We start from the raw sequence: 18,633 nt of genomic DNA, 5'->3' as shown, positions 1-18,633 counted from the left end.
TGTGGGTACTGCAAGCCTGGTGATCCTCCAGTTATAACCCCGATTAGAGGGTAAAAAGCCTTGTCATCCAATCACGGAAGTGTGAGGCTTTGAAGCCGGTGAGTGTATTCACATTGGGGGATTCACGGACACTGAGGTGTGGTGAAGGACCAATCACAAGATTTGTTTGGACACGGATCATCACTTTATTTGTGGACTATCACTTTTGGACTTTAGATCACTAATTGCTTTTTCACTTGAATCAATTTTGGGTGTAACAGAATATATGGGCACTGGGTTTACCCATATTTCTTATAAGTATACTTTAGCACTTTATATGTAGCTTGTTCTACATATTCACTAGATTGCATGTTCAAATTGATTATGTTATGTGTTTCACATGAGATGAGATAGAATAGTATGCGTGTTGCTAGTTAATCTCATATATGAGCGCTACATACTTTTGATTCAATTTTCTATTTAAGCAAAGGGACTCTAAATAATGCCTGAAATCCGCCTCCCATTAATTTCAGTGTGACGTTTCACACTGGGGCAGTGCGCCTGCAAGCAGCATCTTCGGGGCGGTTTGGGAGTGCTGTACACAGTGCACCCAAATGCCCTGCCCATTAAAATGAATGGGCAGTGATTCCTAAGGGCCTGAAAAGTGCTTCAAATGCGCCGCAACACAGGCGTTTTTAACCCCTTCTTTGGCCACTAGTGGGGGTCAAAAGCGCCCCATTAGCGGGCAAAAAGCGCTTAAACGAGTGGCGCTTTATCGCTAATGCGGCCACGGCTTAGTGTAAAAGGGGTCTTTCAGGTTGTTTTTACTACTTTTACGATGAATACCAGCACTAAGCCTGGGTTCTCACTGTAGCAAACAAAGACATCGCATGTGATTCACACCTGCACTGCGGCGCCAATCACATGTGAGGTATGACTGAACTCGCATTGGATTCGCACAACCCTGATGACACAGTGGGGCCACCAACATTTATGACAATGATATAATGGTTTTATTACCTATCTTTGAAGAGACACTGTGGTCTTTACCATTCAAGGCAAGGTATCTGTATGAAGGTGACTCCCCCCCATGATACTCGCCTTGCCAGAGATCCCCCATCCCTCCTTCCTACATCATACAGTAGTTGCCATTAGAATCCCCAGTGTTGGACGGTGCCATGACACTGCTCCCTCTGTCATGTGATGGTGCTCAGGCATAGCAATTGGCTGCTAGACTAACACACTTTCACATGGGAGAAGGTCACATGTTCCCCCATACCCAAAAGCAACAGGTATTTTTGCTGGCTGGGGCATGGATAGTGGAAAAGTGGAAAGTGGAAAGTGGAGTGGCAGAGTGCTGGCAACATTTCAGAAATCAGCACAGCTACACTAGGAAGCTGAGACCACACTATATATAGTAAAGTATAGTTATTAATCGTAAAACATCCAAACAGGAGCAAACAGGAAACATAGCAAACATGAAGATATAAGTGAACCACAACCATATAGAAAAAAAATGTCTAACAAGCAACCAAACTAATGGGAAGCCTAAATAACAAATAAACTTTATACTATAGATACAAAATATGGGGAACATGGATGAACAGGAAAAGCTGGAGATGCAGGGAACAGATGGGAAGGGGGAACCAGGACTGGGATCGGGTACAAGGGGAGCAGAAAAGAGGCAGCAAGGTTCAGGATGCAGAGCAGGAGCAAGATCAGGATCTAGGCTCAGGATAAGTGGGAAGCCTAACTAACAAACTATATACCATTTGTACAAAACATGGGGAACATGGATAAACATGAATAAAACACTGAAGCGACATGTAATAGTTGAGGAGGGACTAAATACCCTCCCAGCAGCCAGCATTGGGTCAAGACCTATTACTGGAATCAACTGGCTTCTGAGAGACACCCGCTGATGGACACTGGAAGATATAAGTGAACCACAACCATATAGAAAAAAATGCATAACTAGCAACCTAAGTAATGGGAAGCCTAACTAACAAACTAAATACCATATGAACAAAACATGGGGAACATGGATAAAACACTGAAGCAACATGTCATAGCAGAGGAAGGACTAAATACCCTCCCAGCAGCCAGCATGGGCTAATACTGGAATCTGCTGGCTGCTGAGAGAGACCCGCTGGTGCATACTGGAATTACAACCTCCCACTCTGGGAAGCAAAGTGTCATTAGCAGGTCATTCAGGATCTGACACAAGGTGAATATCAGTTGGTTTGATGGAGGCTCAGGAATAGCGATTGGCTGCTAGACCAACATACTTTCACATAGGAGGAGGTCACATATCCCCCCCCATACCCAAAAGCAATGGGTATTTTTGCTGACTGGTGCATGGAACGATAGAAAGAGGAGTGGTGGAGTGCTGGCAAAGTGTCAGGAATCAGCAGCAGGGATGGTAGCTATACTAGTAAACTGAGACCAGATTATATATAGTAAATTGCATTTATTAATAGTAAAACAAAAGACATCCAAACACCAGCAAACAGGAAACACAGCAAACATGAAGATACAAGTGAACCACAACCATATATAAAAAAAAAATGGCTAACTAGCAACCAAAATAATGGGAAGCTTAAAGAGGGATTCTGCCAAAAAAAAAAAAATATTAAAAGCCAGCAGCTATAAATACTACAGCTGCTGACTTTTAATAAATGGACACTCACCTGTCCCGGGTTCCAGCGATGCCGGCAGCCAAGGCCGATCGACCGCTCGGGCCTCGGCTGCTGCCGCCGCCATTCTAGGTGAGGGAATCAGGAAGTGAAGCGAATCAGCTTCACTTCCCGGTTCCCTACTGCGCATGCGCGAGTTGCGCCGCGCAATAGGAAATCTCCGCGCTGTCACTGGGACCCGTGTGTGTCCCAGCAGACAGCGCGGCAGGGCAGGAAATGGCGTAGACTCCCGTGGGAGTCTATGCCCGGAAGTGGGTGAAAATACCTGTCTGTGACAGGTATCTCCACCCCCTCCCCCCTGAAAGGTGTCAATTGTGACACCGGGGGGGGGGGGGGGGGGGGGGTTCCGATCAGCGGAGGTTCCACTTTAGGGTGGAATCCCGCTTTAACTAACAAACTATATGCCATATGTACAAAACATGGGGAACATGGATAATCAGGGAAAGCTGGAGATGCAGGGAACAGATGGGAAGGGGGAACCAAGACTGGGATCAGGTACAAGGGGAGCAGAAATTAGGCAGCAAGGTTCAGGATGCAGGGCAGGAGCAAGACTGGGATCTAGGCTCAGGATAAGTGTCAAGCAGTATCTGACAGCAAAGCAAAACACCGACGTGATGTGTAATAGTAGAAGAGGGACTAAATACCTTCCCAGCAGCCAGCATCGAGTATAGACTGAATGCTGGCTGCTGGGAGCCGACTGCTGGTGGACACTGGAACTACAACCTCCCACTCTGGGAAGCAGTGTCATTAGCGGGTGATCCAGGTCCTGACACAAAGTGAACATCAGTTGGTTTGATGGTTTCAATAGTACTTTTTTTATATATTGAGGCCAAATTTCAAATAGACACGGATGAGCGAATTTGGGGTGGAGGAACTTGACTGGCCTGCACAGAGTCCTGACCTCAACCTGATAAAACAACTTTGGGATGAATTAGAGCAGAGATTGCGAGCCAGGCATTTTTGTCATCAGTGCCTGACCTCATAAATGTGCTTCTGGAAGAACGGTCAAAATTCTCATTCACACTCCTAAACCATGTGGACAGTCTTCCTAGAAGAGTTGAAGCTGTTATAGCTGCAAAGGGTGGGCCAAATCAATATTGAACCCTACGGACTAAGACTTTGATGTCATTAAAGTTCATGTGCGTGTAAAGGCGGACGTATCAATACTTTTGACAATATAGTGTAGAGTCCCCTCATATAAGACACATTTGTATACTGTATTTCTCATTTGGAACCAGTAGATGGCAATGGAACACAAATTTTTACATAATTGATTTCCATTCCAGGATGGTAACATTATATACAAGACAATTTCTAGATTGAAGTCACAAATTATCTTAGTTTTTCCTGATATAAATTTCAGCATAATATTTACTGGAACAACTGGGAGAGCCTATTATTATTATTATTATTATTATTATTATTATTATTATTATTATTATTATTATTATTATTATTAGTGGTAGTAGTAGTAGCATTTATGTATTTTGTTAATTCTTTGTGAAAAGTGAGTTGCTCCATTCACGGTTCGTTGAGACACCAAACTGATTGGCCAGTTCACCCATTCGCATCCCCGGCTGCTAGAATGTATTCAAACCCTTGGGGGTCCCAGATGATGTCATTAACCAAATGTGGTCACGATGGGGAAACAGCAACAGGTGGTGACAGTAGGGTTGCCACCTTTTCTTCAAGCCAAGCCCAAACACGTAGCGACACACGGCATTTATTTATTTTTTGTTAAGGGGGCTTCTGCTTATCAAAGCCCCCCACTTACATCAGAGTTTCAAGCATTCCCCCTAAATTGGGGTTCTCAAAGTTCCCCCTTGCATCAGAGTCTGCAGAACACCCCTTACATTTGTGTCCCCCTTACCTTAGTGTACTCACCAGTGGTGGCTGGTGTTTCTTTTTTTGGGGGGGCGGCAAACATTGCCGCAACCCCCCCAGGTTGGTTGGGTCAACCGCACCTCACCCCCACCAGGTCAGTTGGGTCACTCGCACCCCCCGTGGGTCAGTCGTGGGTCACAGCCCCATACTTACCCCATCTATGTCGACAGGTGGCAGCTTCTCCTGCATCTCCTCGTGGCAGCCGTGCGTCTCCTCCTGCCTCTTCTTAGGCCAATAGGATCGCTTCTACTTTCTGCCAATCAGGAAACTAGTCTCAAGACCCACTTCCTGATTAGCCAGGAGAATCAGTGTGAATATGGATATTCGCTATTGTCACACAACTAGGTGGACTCAGGGCTCAGAGTATCACCCTTTTTTGAAGCCAATTAGAACCTCAGACTCTAATCATGTGCTTCTAAAAAGAAAACCCCATTGGAATCCATGCGTCCGTCATTCTGCATGTAGATTAGGGGCCGAGCGCATGGATTAAGGGGGAGGTGCCCCTGTGTCTTGTTTGGATTGGCCACCACTGATAGCTTTGGACGGGCAGCCACTGATGTTGGGCTCACACACCCAAGGATGGAGGCTCGAGTATCGGCACCATTCATCCATGATGTACCTGCTGGGCTTTAAATTGCCCCCTCCAACACATCCCTTTTTTGAGGCACAGCATGCCAGGGATTGGAGTGTGGGTGGGCAGACCCAGTGGGATAGGGGTAGGGACGGGAGAAGGAAAAGCAGCTTAAGCCCTCTCTCCTCTTCTGCCCATGCGAAGGTGGGTGATATGGAGGGGTTTGGCAACTGTACTGACTCTGGGCAGTGTGAGAGAGACTAATGCCACGAACACACGATTGTAATTTTGGTCGGAAAAAGCTTTGATGGTTTTGCTGATGGAATTCCAATGGGATTTCCCTCAAGCTGTCTTGCGTACACATGGTCACACCAAATTCCAACCGTCAAGAACGCGGTGACGTATAACACGTACGGCGGGACTAAAAAAAAAGGAAGTTCAATAGCCAGTAACCAATATTTTCCATCTTGTAGTTGAATCTGAGCATGCGTGAGTTTTTGCGTGTCGGATTTGCGTAAACACGAATGAATTTTCAGATAGGAACTTTTTCCGACCAAAAAATTGAGAACACGCTCTCAATCTTTTGCTGGCCTAAATTCGGCCAGCAAAAGTCCAATGGAGCATACACATGGTTGCATTTTCCGCCCAAAAGCTCTCATCGGTCTTTTGCTGGCCGAATTTCCGATCGTGTGTATGCGGCACTGGACGACTGCAGCCAGCCCTCCGGATGGCTGGCAACCCTGGTGATTATGCACTTGTCTGTACTCGGTTACTTGGGGAGCCACAGTCTGGTCTGAAATTTTGTGTCTGAGTTTAGGGTGGTCTGAAGCCTGGACACTTGATTCAAAATCCGGACTGTTGAGGTGAATCCTGAACAGGTGGCAACCCAAGGTGATTGGTCATCGTGATTGACGAGGATTTACAGCTCTGGAATGAGATCATGGACAATGGATTTACCATTGTTAAACAATGTGATTAATAACTGATTTACACCAGTACGCTTTCGTTAAATTTTTTATAAAATGTTTATGGTTGTTAACTGCTGGTCACCCATGTAACGCATGTGCAGTGGTAAAGAGTTTTATTGTCCAAATGCCGAAAATAGGCATCCCTGGACGGCAGAGGCTTCTGTGCTGAGAGTGTGATGGCTGAGCTGTCAAAGGCAATTCTCGGTCTAGTAATGCCCCGCCAGCTCCTGATCATGTGACCACTATGACAGCCATTTACAGTGGTCATGTAATCAGGCAGTCCTTCCAGCCCCCTTGAGCATAATAGCCCAGCTGAAGGCATTCCGGGGCTTGGCAGGAAGGGGTAAAAGGCATTTTCACATTGTCAGTGTGTGTCACAGTCAGGGGTCAGGCTCAGAAGCCAGTAGATATAGCAGTAGAGAAGCTCCCACTGACCAGCAGAATAAGTATACAAGCAGATCACCCTGGCGGAAAATGCGGGCTCATCCGGGGTGCGGGGTCTAAGCACTAATCGGTATCCACTAGAGCTCCTGATGGTGGAGATGGGTTTTGCAGTGTGTTAGTACTAGGCCGTTGTCCTCAGGATTGACCCACCAGGAGGTGAGCAAGCCGGGTTCCAGTAGCAGATACAGCAGGCAGGGATCAAGCAGAGGTTTAAGCAAGCCAAACGTTGGTAACAAGTGGTTTCGGGATGGGATCATGGGAAAGATAGTCAAGGAACAAGACAAAGGTCAGTAACAGGTAGTTGCGGGTTGGGATTAAGCAGAAGCGTAGTCAAGGAACAAGCCAAATATTGGTCACAAGTGGTAGTGGAGATACAGATGTCAGCAAGAGTGACAAGAGTGAGATATCTGCTGGAGAGAGCACAATAATCTGGGAAACAGGAAGTACAAAGGCATGGCCTAAATAGGAAGATCATGGGAGGAGCAAAGGGTTTAAGGTTCAGCAGAAACAAGGCACAGGGAAGGATTGCCTAATGGATCAGACAGGATGCTGTCCAGCATCTCAGGAGGCTTAGCAAGGAGAGACATCACCAGACACTGCCGAGGTCACAGGTTTGGACCCAGGTCCTGACAGTGTGTTTATCTACTGTACATTTCACCTTTTGGGATTGAGTAATAAGCGATAATACCCTTGTATCCATTTCCCTGCATATCTAGGGCCCCCAAAGAAAAAGAAAGCTTCCACATTCCTATAAGTTCTCCCTCTCACAAACCTCCACATCTTTTTTGGGGACCAGATGCTTGGAAGAGGCACCTCAACATTGGGTCATGGTTGCTTTGCTGCCCCATCCCTCCACATCAGTGCTGAGTCAAGGTCATCTAGCACCCAGGGCAAACATGCTAAACTCCACCCCCCCCAAGATGCATGAACATTAAGGGGCAGTAAAGATCCCATGCCCCCCTAAAAAAACCCAGCACTAATCTGCATGATTACCCCTAAGCATAAATTCCCCTCCTCCCAGTACCAATCTTTGCCCCCCAACCCCCAAAATCTCCCAGCACAAATGCCCCCGAAAAAAAATCACCCCTCCTAGTACAAATCCTCTATCCCTACAAATTTCCCTCCAAGTACACATCCCCCCACTCCAAATCTCCCCTCCCAGTACACATTCCCCCCCAATCCCCCCCTCATAGCACAAATTCACTCCCCCCCCAAAAAAATTCCCTCCTAGCAAACCCACCCACCAGATCAACTCTTCTAGCACAAAACCCACTTATCCGCACTCCTAGCACAAATATGCTTCCTCCACCCCCCCAACACAGATCCCCCTAAATCACCACTCCTAGCACCCCCCCCCCCCCAAAAAAAATGTGTCCTGTCCTAGAAAAATTCCTACCCCTTGGCACCCCCCCAACACAAATACTCTCCGCCCCAATCTCCTCACGATGCCCTCCCACCTCACATGACACCACAGTGTCCAGGGCAGCTGCCCCTCCTGTCCGCCCTTTGTCCAGGGCCTGATCCACATCCATGAAACTTAGTGTCTGATGAGTCTCACATCAACCAAATGTCTGGGTCAACTCAAGTAATACAAGTGAAAGAACAATGAAAGAAACCTGATCACAACAAATCACAATCCCATATTCATGCTTTCTCCAGACGCCGGTTTACCTACAAGTATGTTTTTGGAGTTTGGCAGGAAACCAAAGCCTCCAGAGGAATCCTGTCCAAAAATGTAGAATGTTTTTATTCTGTTGGAAGTGCTGGAGGAATCAAATCTAAGCCTCCCTGTCATCACATGGGTAATCAAGCTATCCTATGTTGCGTGACAATGGCACGGTGCTTTTGTCTATGGATAATAATTGTCATGTTGCGTTATGAATTATTGATGAACCATTCTGTTTTTGTTTTGTTTATTTTTCATGCATAGAAACAACTGAACTGGGCAGCAAGAAGGAACTGAAATCTATGCCGTTCATCACTTACCTCTCAGGGTTGCTGACGGCTCAGATGCTCTCCGATGACCAACTTATCATGGGAGTAGAAATCCACTGTGAAGAGAAAGGCCGCTGCCCAGCAAGCTGCCACTTGTGCCGACGGGCTGGCAAGGAACAAGTCAGCCCTATCCCGGTTCTCTTGGAAATTAACCGGATCACTCCCCTGTATAATTTAATTCAAGATAATTCTACACGAGAGGTGATTACACTTTTATTATCTTTACCACCCATCTGTGTTTCTTTTTAAAGCAGCTTCTAAGACCAGAGATAAAGATTTGTATGTCGTATAACCCCGTGGCTGGGCAGAGGTGGGCTTTATCTTTATTTTGTGCTGGGATAACCTACAACTGCACGACTCCAAAACTGTGACCGTAACCGGTAGGGTGGGCTTCCGATCGCGTGATCACTGGGATCACAGGAAGCCCATGTAACACCTTGGGTCTTAAAGTAGTTGTAAACCCTTATACAGTGCCTTGAAAAAGTATTCACACCCCTTGACATCTTTCACATTTTGGTCATGTTACAACCAAAAACCTAAATGTGTTTTATTGGTATTTTATGTGATAGACCAACACAAATAGAGCAGGGGGGTTAAACTCAATTTGATTGTGTGCCACATTGGCACTATGGTTGGCCTCAAAGGGGGTATCTGTAAGACTACATAAATGTATCTACTGTACTCTTTATGGATTCTTGGCTAACTTAGAGCACAAGAGGGGGTTAAATGTCTAAGGTTCCTTAGGCTTGTCTGTCCTCACATGGCTCCTGAAGTACCACTGGCAGCAGTGGCGGCTGGTGAAGTTTTTGGATAGGGGGGCGCCAGACCCCGCCCATCATGACCCCGCCCATCATTTTGGCCCCTCCCACTTCTCATAAAACACGCCCCTTATGTAATCTGAAAAAAAATTGGCGTGGGTTCCCCCCTCAGAGGGCATACCAGGCCCTTAGGTCTGGCATGGATTCCAAGGGGAACCCCCTACGCCGAAAAAACGGCGTGGGGGTCCCCCCAGATCCACACCAGACCCTTATCCGAGCACGCTACCCGGCCAGCCAGGAAAGGGGGTGGGGACGAGCGGGCGCCCCCCCTCCTGAGCCGTACCAGGCCGCGTGCCCTCAACATGGGGGGGTGCCTTGGGGGAGGGGGGCGTGCGGCCCCCCCACTCCAAAGCACCTTGTCCCCATGTTGATGAGGACAAGGGCCTCTTCCCGACAACCCTGGCCGTTGGTTGTCGGGGTCTGCGGGCGTGGGGCTTATCGGAATCAGGGAGCCCCCTTTAATAAGGGGGCCCCGGATACCGGCCCCCCACCCTATGTGAATGAGTATGGGGTACAATGTACCCCTACCCATTCACCTGTGAAAAAAAAGTACAAAAAAAACACAACACAGGGTTAAAATATTTTATTGCACAGCTCCGGGGGTCTTCCTTCTTCGGGGGTCTTCTCGCCGGACTCCTCCGCTATCTTCTTGTAGCTCTTTTGCTAGCGGAGGAGCCCGGCTTTCTTCCTCGCTGCCGGCCTCTTCTCCCGACTTCGGGGGTCTTGTCCCCCTCTTCGGTTCTTCTGCCGGGCCACCGCGCCTTCTTATAGCTCTTTTACAGGCGGTGGCCCGGTCTTCTGTCGCCGCCGCCGCCCGTTCTTCTTCTTCTTCTCCTTCTTCTCCAGGAGATGTTGCCTCGACGATCTCCCTGGCCGGAATGCCAGGGACGCGCTGCGCTGCCACTTATATAGGGACAATGGGGCGGTGTCACATGGGTTGATGTCACATGGGTTGGTCACATGGGTTGATGTCACATGGCGACTGTGACATCAACCCATGTGACCAACCCATGTGACATCAACCCATGTGACACCGCCCCATTGTCCCTATATAAGTGGCAGCGCAGCGCGTCCCTGGCATTCTGGCCAGGGAGATCGTCGAGGCAACATCTCCTGGAGAAGAAGGAGAAGAAGAAGAAGAAGAACAGGCGGCGGCGGCGGCGGCGGCGGCGGCGGCGATAGAAGACCGGGCCACCGCCTGTAAAAGAGCTATAAGAAGGCGCGGTGGCCCGGCAGAAGAACCGAAGAGGGGGACAAGACCCGCGAAGTCGGAAGAAGAGGCCGGCGGCGAGGAAGAAAGCCGGGCTCCTCCGCTAGCAAAAGAGCTACAAGAAGATAGCGGAGGAGTCCGGTGAGAAGACCCCCGAAGACGGAAGACCCCCGGAGCTGTGCAATAAAATATTTTAACTCTGTGTTGTGTTTTTTTTTGTACTTTTTTTCACAGGTGAATGGGTAGGGGTACATTGTACCCCATACTCATTCACATAAGGTGGGGGGCCGGTATCCGGGGCCCCCTTATTAAAGGGGGCTCCCGGATTCCGATAAGCCCCCCGCCCGCAGACCCCGACAACCAACGGCCAGGGTTGTCGGGAAGAGGCCCTTGTCCTCATCAACATGGGGACAAGGTGCTTTGGGGTGGGGGGGCCGCACGCCCCCCCTCCCCCAAGGCACCCCCCCATGTTGAGGGCACGCGGCCTGGTACGGCTCAGGAGGGGGGGCCGCCCGCTCGTCCCCACCCCATTTCCTGGTCGGCCGGGTAGCGTGCTCGGATAAGGGTCTGGTGTGGATCTGGGGGGGATCTGGCGTAGGGGGTTCCCCTTGGAATCCATACCAGACCTAAGGGCCTGGTATGCTCTCGGAGGGGGAACCCACGTCAAATTTTTTTTCAGAAATTTGGCGTGGAGTTCCCCCTTCAGAGCTCATTCTCTGATTGGCCACGGCAAAAGTCGCCTGACCTGGGGAAACCTTTCTGGCTGTGAAAGCTTTTTGCATTCATTCAGCTAAATGCATGAACATTCTCAACAAAGTAGAAACTAGAAAGCCTTTATGCGGTGACCTGTCTCACTGTCTGGCAGCTCCGCTCGGGCTAAGGAACGGAGCTGCCGATGTCACTTCCGGGTTTTGTGAAGCAGCCGAAACCCGGAAGTGACTGCCTGTCTAAGAATGACAATGCTCCCGCCCGTAGAATCACAGTGATTTTACGGGCGGAAGCTAGTCGGCGTTCTGCAGTGCGCCGCAAGGCGGGTTTTTAACCCGCAAATGAAGCGCCATGGATGCAATCTTGTGATTGCATCGACGTGGCGCTTCTCATAGTGCACTGTGACCGGCGCCACAGTACACTATGTCAAATTGTTAAATGACATTTTTTTATTTTTTTTTAATGTCTTAAAGGGCCCGTTTTTTGTTTTTTTTTAACTTTTTTTTTTTTTTTTAACTTTTTTTTAACTTTTTTTTTTTTTTTTACACCTAGGGAGAGGGGGGCGGCGCCCGGGCGCCCCCTATGGGCAGGCCGCCACTGACTGGCAGCCTTCTCTCTCCATGATACCAGACCAGATTCACTGTAGACTTTCCAAATGTCGGCAACATGGCAGCAAGTGCCAGCAGCCTCTCCCCTAACTGGTGCAATCCTCTTCTAGTAAAGACTAGGACCACATGTGCTCCTGGAATATAAATACAGGCACCCAGCATGCCTAGGGGCACCTCCCCTTCCAATTGGATGTTGCTGGCTTTGCAAAGTGACGCTGAACCTCGAACTCTGTAGGCATCAGCCAAAAGGTGGTTCATCAGCCACAGCTCAAGGAACCCCTAGTAACCTATGGAGGAACCCCAGGGTTCCACGTAACCCTGGTTGAGAATGGCTGCAATATATGTTTTATGTGGACATGTTTTTTGAACATTGTTTCAATAAATGTTGAATTTTTAATGAAGTTTACGTCAGTTTATAGGTAGCACCTGAAAAGTCCCAATATTCTGTTCTTCTGAATTCAGACACCTTTAAATGTATATTTGTCAGATGTAAATGTACCAAAACATTATTTTTTTTAAAGTATCATGTTGACATTTTTACCTTTTGCAGGTTTTCAAAAATGCATTTATGAGCTTATACTGGTGTACCGGGAAAGGAGAAGTCATCGACGATTGGTGTCGGTGTGACCTTACTGCCTTTGATGAGAATGGATTGCCCAACTGCAGTCCACTTCCTCCACCCGTGTAAGGAACTCTTACTGGAATTTATAAGTACAATCAGAAACCGTGGTGCAATCTGAAAATATCTGAACGCACCAGAAAACACTATTTTAACTTCTGCCAAAGCTGTCCATTTGTAGGCAGGTGCGGTCTATTTTCTCCACTGCAGGTGGCGCTCGTCAATACAGATGGAGGAGGAAGTCGAGAGGAACCTAGTTCCTCTAGGGTTTCTTGAACACTGGGAGGCAGCTATCTGATTGAATGCTGGCACCCCATGTGACTTTGGTGGCCACCTTGGGTCAAGCAGAGTCTATTTCAAAAACACTGGCTATATATACAGTGCATCCGGAAAGTATTCACAGCGCTTCATTCTTTCCACATTTTACAGCCTGATTATAAAATGGATTAAATTCATTATTTTCGTCAAAATTCTACAAACAATACCCCATAATGACAAGGTGAAAGAAGTTTGTTTGAAATCTATGCAAATTTATTAAAAATAAAAACCGAAAAAAATCCCATGTACAAAAGTATCACAGCCTTAGCCATGACACTCAAAATTGAGCTCAGGTCCATCCTGTTTCCACTTATAATCCTTGAGATGTTTCTACAACTTGATTGAAATCAACCTGTGGTAAATTCAGTTGATTGGACATGATTTGGAAAGACACACACCTGTCTATATAAGGTCCCACAGGTAACAGTGCGTGTCAGAGCACAAACCAAGCCATGAAGTCCAAGGAATTGTCCCTAGACCTCCGATGCAGGGTTGGATGGAGGCACAGATCTGGGAAAGGATACAAACAAATGTCTGCAGCCTTGAAGGTCCCAATGAGCACAGTGGCCTCCATCATGTGTAAATGGAAGAAGCTTGGAACCACTAGGACTCTTCCTAGAGCGGGCCTAATGGTCACCTAGAGAACCTTCCATTCCTCAGTAAAAAGGCACATGATAGCCCACCTGGAGTTTGCCAAAAGACACCCGAAGGACTCTCAGACCACGAGAAACAATATTCTGATGAAACAAAGACTGAACTCTTTGGCCTGAATGGCAAGCATCATGTCTGGAGGAAACCAGGTACCGATCATCACCTGGCCAATACAATCCCTACAAGAAGCATGGTGGTGGCAGCATCGTGCTGTGGGGATGTTTTTCAGCAGCAGGAACTGGGAGACTAGTCAGGATCCAGGGAAAGATGAACGCAGCAATGTACAGAGACATCCTTGATGAAAACCTGCTCAAGAGAGAGCTCTGGACCTCAGACTTGGGTGAAGGTTCATCTTCCAACAGGACAACGAACCTCAGCACACAGCCAAGATAACAAAGGAGAGGCTACGGGACAATTCTGTGAATGTCCTTGAGCCCAGACTTGAACCAGATTTGAACATCTCTGGAGGAATCTGAAAATGGCTGTGCACCGACGCTCCCCATCCAACCTGATGGAGCTTGAGAGGTCCTGCAAAGAAGAATGGGAGAAACTGCCCAAAAAATAGGTGTGCCAAGCTTTTAGCATAATACTCAACAAGACTTGAGGATGTAATTGGTGCCAAAGGAGCTTCACCAAAGTATTGAGCAAAGGCTGTGATACCTATGTGCATGGGAGGAGCCTGTGATACTTATGTACATGGGAGGAGTCTGTGAAACATCTGTACATGGGAGGAGCCTGTGATACTTATGTACCATGGGAGGAGCCTGTGATACTTATGTACATGGGAGGAGCCTGTGATACTTATGTACCATGGGAGGAGCCTGTGATACTTATGTACATGGGAGGAGCCTGTGATACTTATGTACATGGGAGGAGTCTGTGAAACATCTGTACATGGGAGGAGCCTGTGATACTTATGTACCATGGGAGGAGCCTGTGATACTTATGTACATGGGAGGAGCCTGTGATACTTATGTACATGGGAGGAGCCTGTGATACTTATGTACATGGGAGGAGCGTGTGGTACTTATGTACATGGGATTTTTTTCGTTGTTTATTTTTAATAAATTTGCAAAGATTTCAAACAAACTTCTTTCATATTGTCATTATGGGGGATTGTTTGTAGAATTTTGAGGAAAATAATGAATTTAATCCATTTTAGAATAAGGCTGTAACATAACAAAATGTGGAAAAAGTGGAACGCTGCGAATACTTTCCGGATGCACTGTATATGACGTATATTACAGATTTCAGTCTATACTAAAAAAATAAATTAATTAATTTTAAAAAATTAAAAATGTAAAAAAAAAACTGTTAAAAAGTATGTATATTACAGATTTATTAGTCTATACTAAAAAAAATGAAAAATAAAATAAAAAAACTAATAATAATAAAATAATAATTAAAAAAAAAGCTGTTAAAAAGTATGTCTATTACAGATTTATCAGTCTATACTTAAAAAAAAAAATATATATATATAATAATAATAATAATAATAATAATAAACTGTTAAAAGTATGTATATTACAGATTTATCAGTCTATACTAAAAAAAAAAAAAAAAAAAAAATTATAATAATAATAAAAAAAAGCTGTTAAAAAGTATGTATATTACAGATTTATCAGTCTATACTAAAAAAATAAAAATAAAACAAATAATAATAATAAAAAAAGTTGTTAAAAAGTATGTATATTACAGATTTATCAGTCTATACTTAAAAATAAATAAATAATAATAATAATTAAAGCTGTTGAAAACTATGTATATTACATATTTATGAGTCTATACTAAAAAAAAAAAAAAAATAAATAATAATAATAATAATAATAAAAAAGCTGTTAAAAAGTATGTATATTACAGATTTATCAGTCTATACTAAAAAAATAATAATAATAATAAATAATAATAACAAAAATCTGTTAAAAAGTATGTATATTACAGATTTATAAGTCTAGACTAAAAATAAAAATAAATAATAATAACAAAAAGCTGTTAAACATTATGTATATTACAGATGTCTCAGTCTATACTAAAAAAATAAAAAATAAAAAAAAATAATAATAATAAAAAAAGCTGTTAAAAAGTATGTATATTACAGATTTATCAGGCTATACTAAAAAACATTAAAAAAATAATAATAATAATAAAAGCTGTTATTATTTTTTTTTTAGTATAGACTGATAAATCTGTAATATACATACTGTATATATTACAGATTTATCATTCTATACTAAAAAAAAAATAAAAAAATAATAACAATAAAAAAAAAGCTGTTAAAAAGTATGTATATTACAGATTTGTCAGCCTATGCTAAATAAAAAAAAAATTATATATATATATATATATATATATATATATATATATATATATATATATATATATATATATATATAAAAACAAATAAGCTATTAAAAACTATGTATATTACAGATATATCAGTCTATACTAAAATTAAATAAATAAATAGTAAGAAGAAGAAAAAAAAGCTGTTAAAAAGTATGTATATTACAGATTTATCAGTCTATGCTAAAAAACATAATAAAAAAAATAATAATAATAAAAAAAGCTGTTAAAAAGTATGTATATTACAGGTTTATCAGTCTATACTAAAAAAATAAAAAATAAAATAATAATAATATTAAAACAAAGCTGTTAAAAAGTATATATATTACAGATTTGTCAGCCTATGCTAAAAAAATAAATAAAAATAAAAATTAAATATGAAAAAATAAGCTGTTAAAAAGTATGTATATTACAGATTTATCAGTCTATACTAAAAATAAATAAATAATAAAAAAAAGATGTTAAAAAGTATGTATATTACAGATTTATCAGTCTATACTAAAAATAAATAATTAAAAAAAATAATAAAAAAAGCTATTAAAAACTATGTATATTACAGATATATCAGTCTATACTAAAAATAAATAAATAAATAATAATAATAAGAAAAAAAAGCTGTTAAAAAGTATGTATATTACAGATTTATCAGTCTATGCTAAAAAACATAATAAAAAAAATAATAATAATAAAAAAAGCTGTTAAAAAGTATGTATATTACAGATTTATCAGTCTATACTAAAAAAAATAAAAATAAAAATAATAATAAAACAAAGCTTTTAAAAAGTATATATATTACAGATTTGTCAGCCTATGCTAAAAAAAAAAAAATTAAATAAAAATAAAATAAGCTGTTAAAAAGTATGTATATTACTGATTTATCAGTCTATTCTAAAAAAATATATAAAATAAATAATAATAAAAAAGCCGTTAAAAAGTATGTATATTACAGATTTATCAGTCTATACTAAAAAAAATATATAAAATAAATAATAATAATAAGCTGTTAAAAAGTATGTATATTGTAAATTTATCAGTCTATACTAAAGAAAAAAAAATGTTAAAAAGTGTATCAAAAGAGAGCCGTATATGTCCATAAAAAAAAAAATGCATAAGATCTTTTTAGGTTTGCAAATTAGTCAATTTTGCCAACACATGCTGATGCAGCTAAATCTGCCCACGGCATTTAGGCATCGTTGATTTCGGGTCACGAAAGGGTCCAGGCTGAATATTTTAAATGCTTGCATCAGACCAGTCATGCCTGGTCCTCTATGGGCCTTATCCTCCTGATAGGAAATTGCCAACTGTGTGAGCATCCTCATATTAATATATATATGAAAAAAAATATTTTGTATCAGTTTTTTCTGTGCTCTAAGCCTCTCAGCGTCATCGTAAAAATGCTTTTGAAACACATAAGATCAGGTTATACATGATTTGAAGTTTTGGTTAGCGAGTTATTATAATTTTTAATTAAAGAATAAGTCGCACTCTGCCTCCCGAACAGAAGATTCTCATTAAATGACTTGACATTTACCTATTGCATCTGTATTCTGGGCCTTTCTTCTCCCACACCCTGCCCTTTAGTCTGTAATATCTTCTACATCATTGAAATGCAGAGTTTTCGGATTTCCTGATCGTCTTTCTGCTTAATCCGAGCAACAAAAACAGTAGCGTTCGTTAAAATTTGCCCCCCCCCACCAATAATATAGTGTGAATTTTATCTGATGCAATATAAACAAATAAAAGTAACACAAAAGTGGACGTAACTTTTTTCTGAACTTACCTACTGTAGGTCCCTCAAACTTTACATGGTTGATAGAGTGACTCTTCCTCTGTAGTAGCTCCTCTTCTTTAGTTGGTCCTCTTCTTCTTCTTTCTCATTGAAGATAAATAATGGATTCCAAGCAGAAGCAAGGTGCCATCCTTGAGTTCTTGAAGGAGGGGTTGCAAGCTCTCCGACATCCGCAGAAGGCTACAGAATGTATACGTCGGAGATGACACCATTGACTAGAGTCACCAATGACAAGACATTGCTCTTCTCAAAGGTGTCTTCTCCGTATACATTCTGCAAATTTCTGAGGACAGTCTACACCTCTCCTTCATCAAGGACTCAAGGATGGCACGTTGCTTCTGCTTGGAAGCCATTATTTATCTTCAGTGAAAAAGAAGAAGCATTACTATAGATCAGGGGGGAAAAAATGCCCCATTATTGGTTTTATTGGGAGGAATAGTGACCCATCATTGGTATCAGTGGAAAGAATAGTGCCCCATCATTAGTATCAGTGGTAGGAATGGTGACAGTGGATGGAATGGTTTTTCATCATTGGTGTCATTGGATAGAATGGTGCCCCATCAGTGGTGTCAGTGGAAGAAATAGTGCCCTATCATTAGTATCAGGGGGAGGAATGGTGTCCGTGGATGGAATGGTTCTTCATCATTGGCATCATTGGATAGAATGGCGACCCATCATTGGTGTCAGTGGGAGAAATAGTGTCCCATCATTGGTGCCAGTTGGAGGAATAGTGTCCCATCATTGGTGCCAGTTGGAGGAATAGTGCCCCATCATTGGTATCAGTGGGATGGATAGTGCCCCATCATTGGTATCAGTGGGAGGAATAGTGCCCCATCATTGGTGTCAGTGGGAGGAATAGTGTCCCATCTTTGGTATCAGTGGGAGGAATAATGCCCCATCATTGGTATCAGTGGGAGGAATAGTGCCCCATCATTGGTATCAGTGGGAGGAATAGTGCCCCATCATTGGTATCAGTGGGAGGAATAATGCCCCATCATTGGTATCAGTGGGAGGAATAGTGCCCCATCATTG

General features: G+C 43.2%; 1 protein-coding gene across 3 annotated transcripts in view; it reads left to right on the top strand.

Annotated features, from left to right (window-relative positions):
* Window positions 1-18,633, top strand: part of ASTN2 (astrotactin 2) — a 661,578-nt gene that overhangs the window by 608,414 nt on the left and 34,531 nt on the right. For all 3 annotated transcript variants that reach the window (XM_077468007.1, XM_077468041.1, XM_077468112.1), the window contains 2 exons: window positions 8,473-8,738; window positions 12,432-12,565. In XM_077468007.1, the coding sequence (XP_077324133.1) occupies window positions 8,473-8,738; window positions 12,432-12,565 (400 nt within the window). The remainder of the gene's footprint in view (window positions 1-8,472; window positions 8,739-12,431; window positions 12,566-18,633) is intronic.

Source organism: Lithobates pipiens, unplaced genomic scaffold (assembly GCF_037356315.1).
Source record: "Lithobates pipiens isolate NorthernLeopardFrog02 unplaced genomic scaffold, aLitPip1_a1.2 Scaffold_1, whole genome shotgun sequence".
In the NCBI taxonomy this organism is placed as follows: Eukaryota; Metazoa; Chordata; class Amphibia; order Anura; family Ranidae; genus Lithobates; species Lithobates pipiens.
This window is presented reverse-complemented; position numbering and strand designations above follow the sequence as displayed.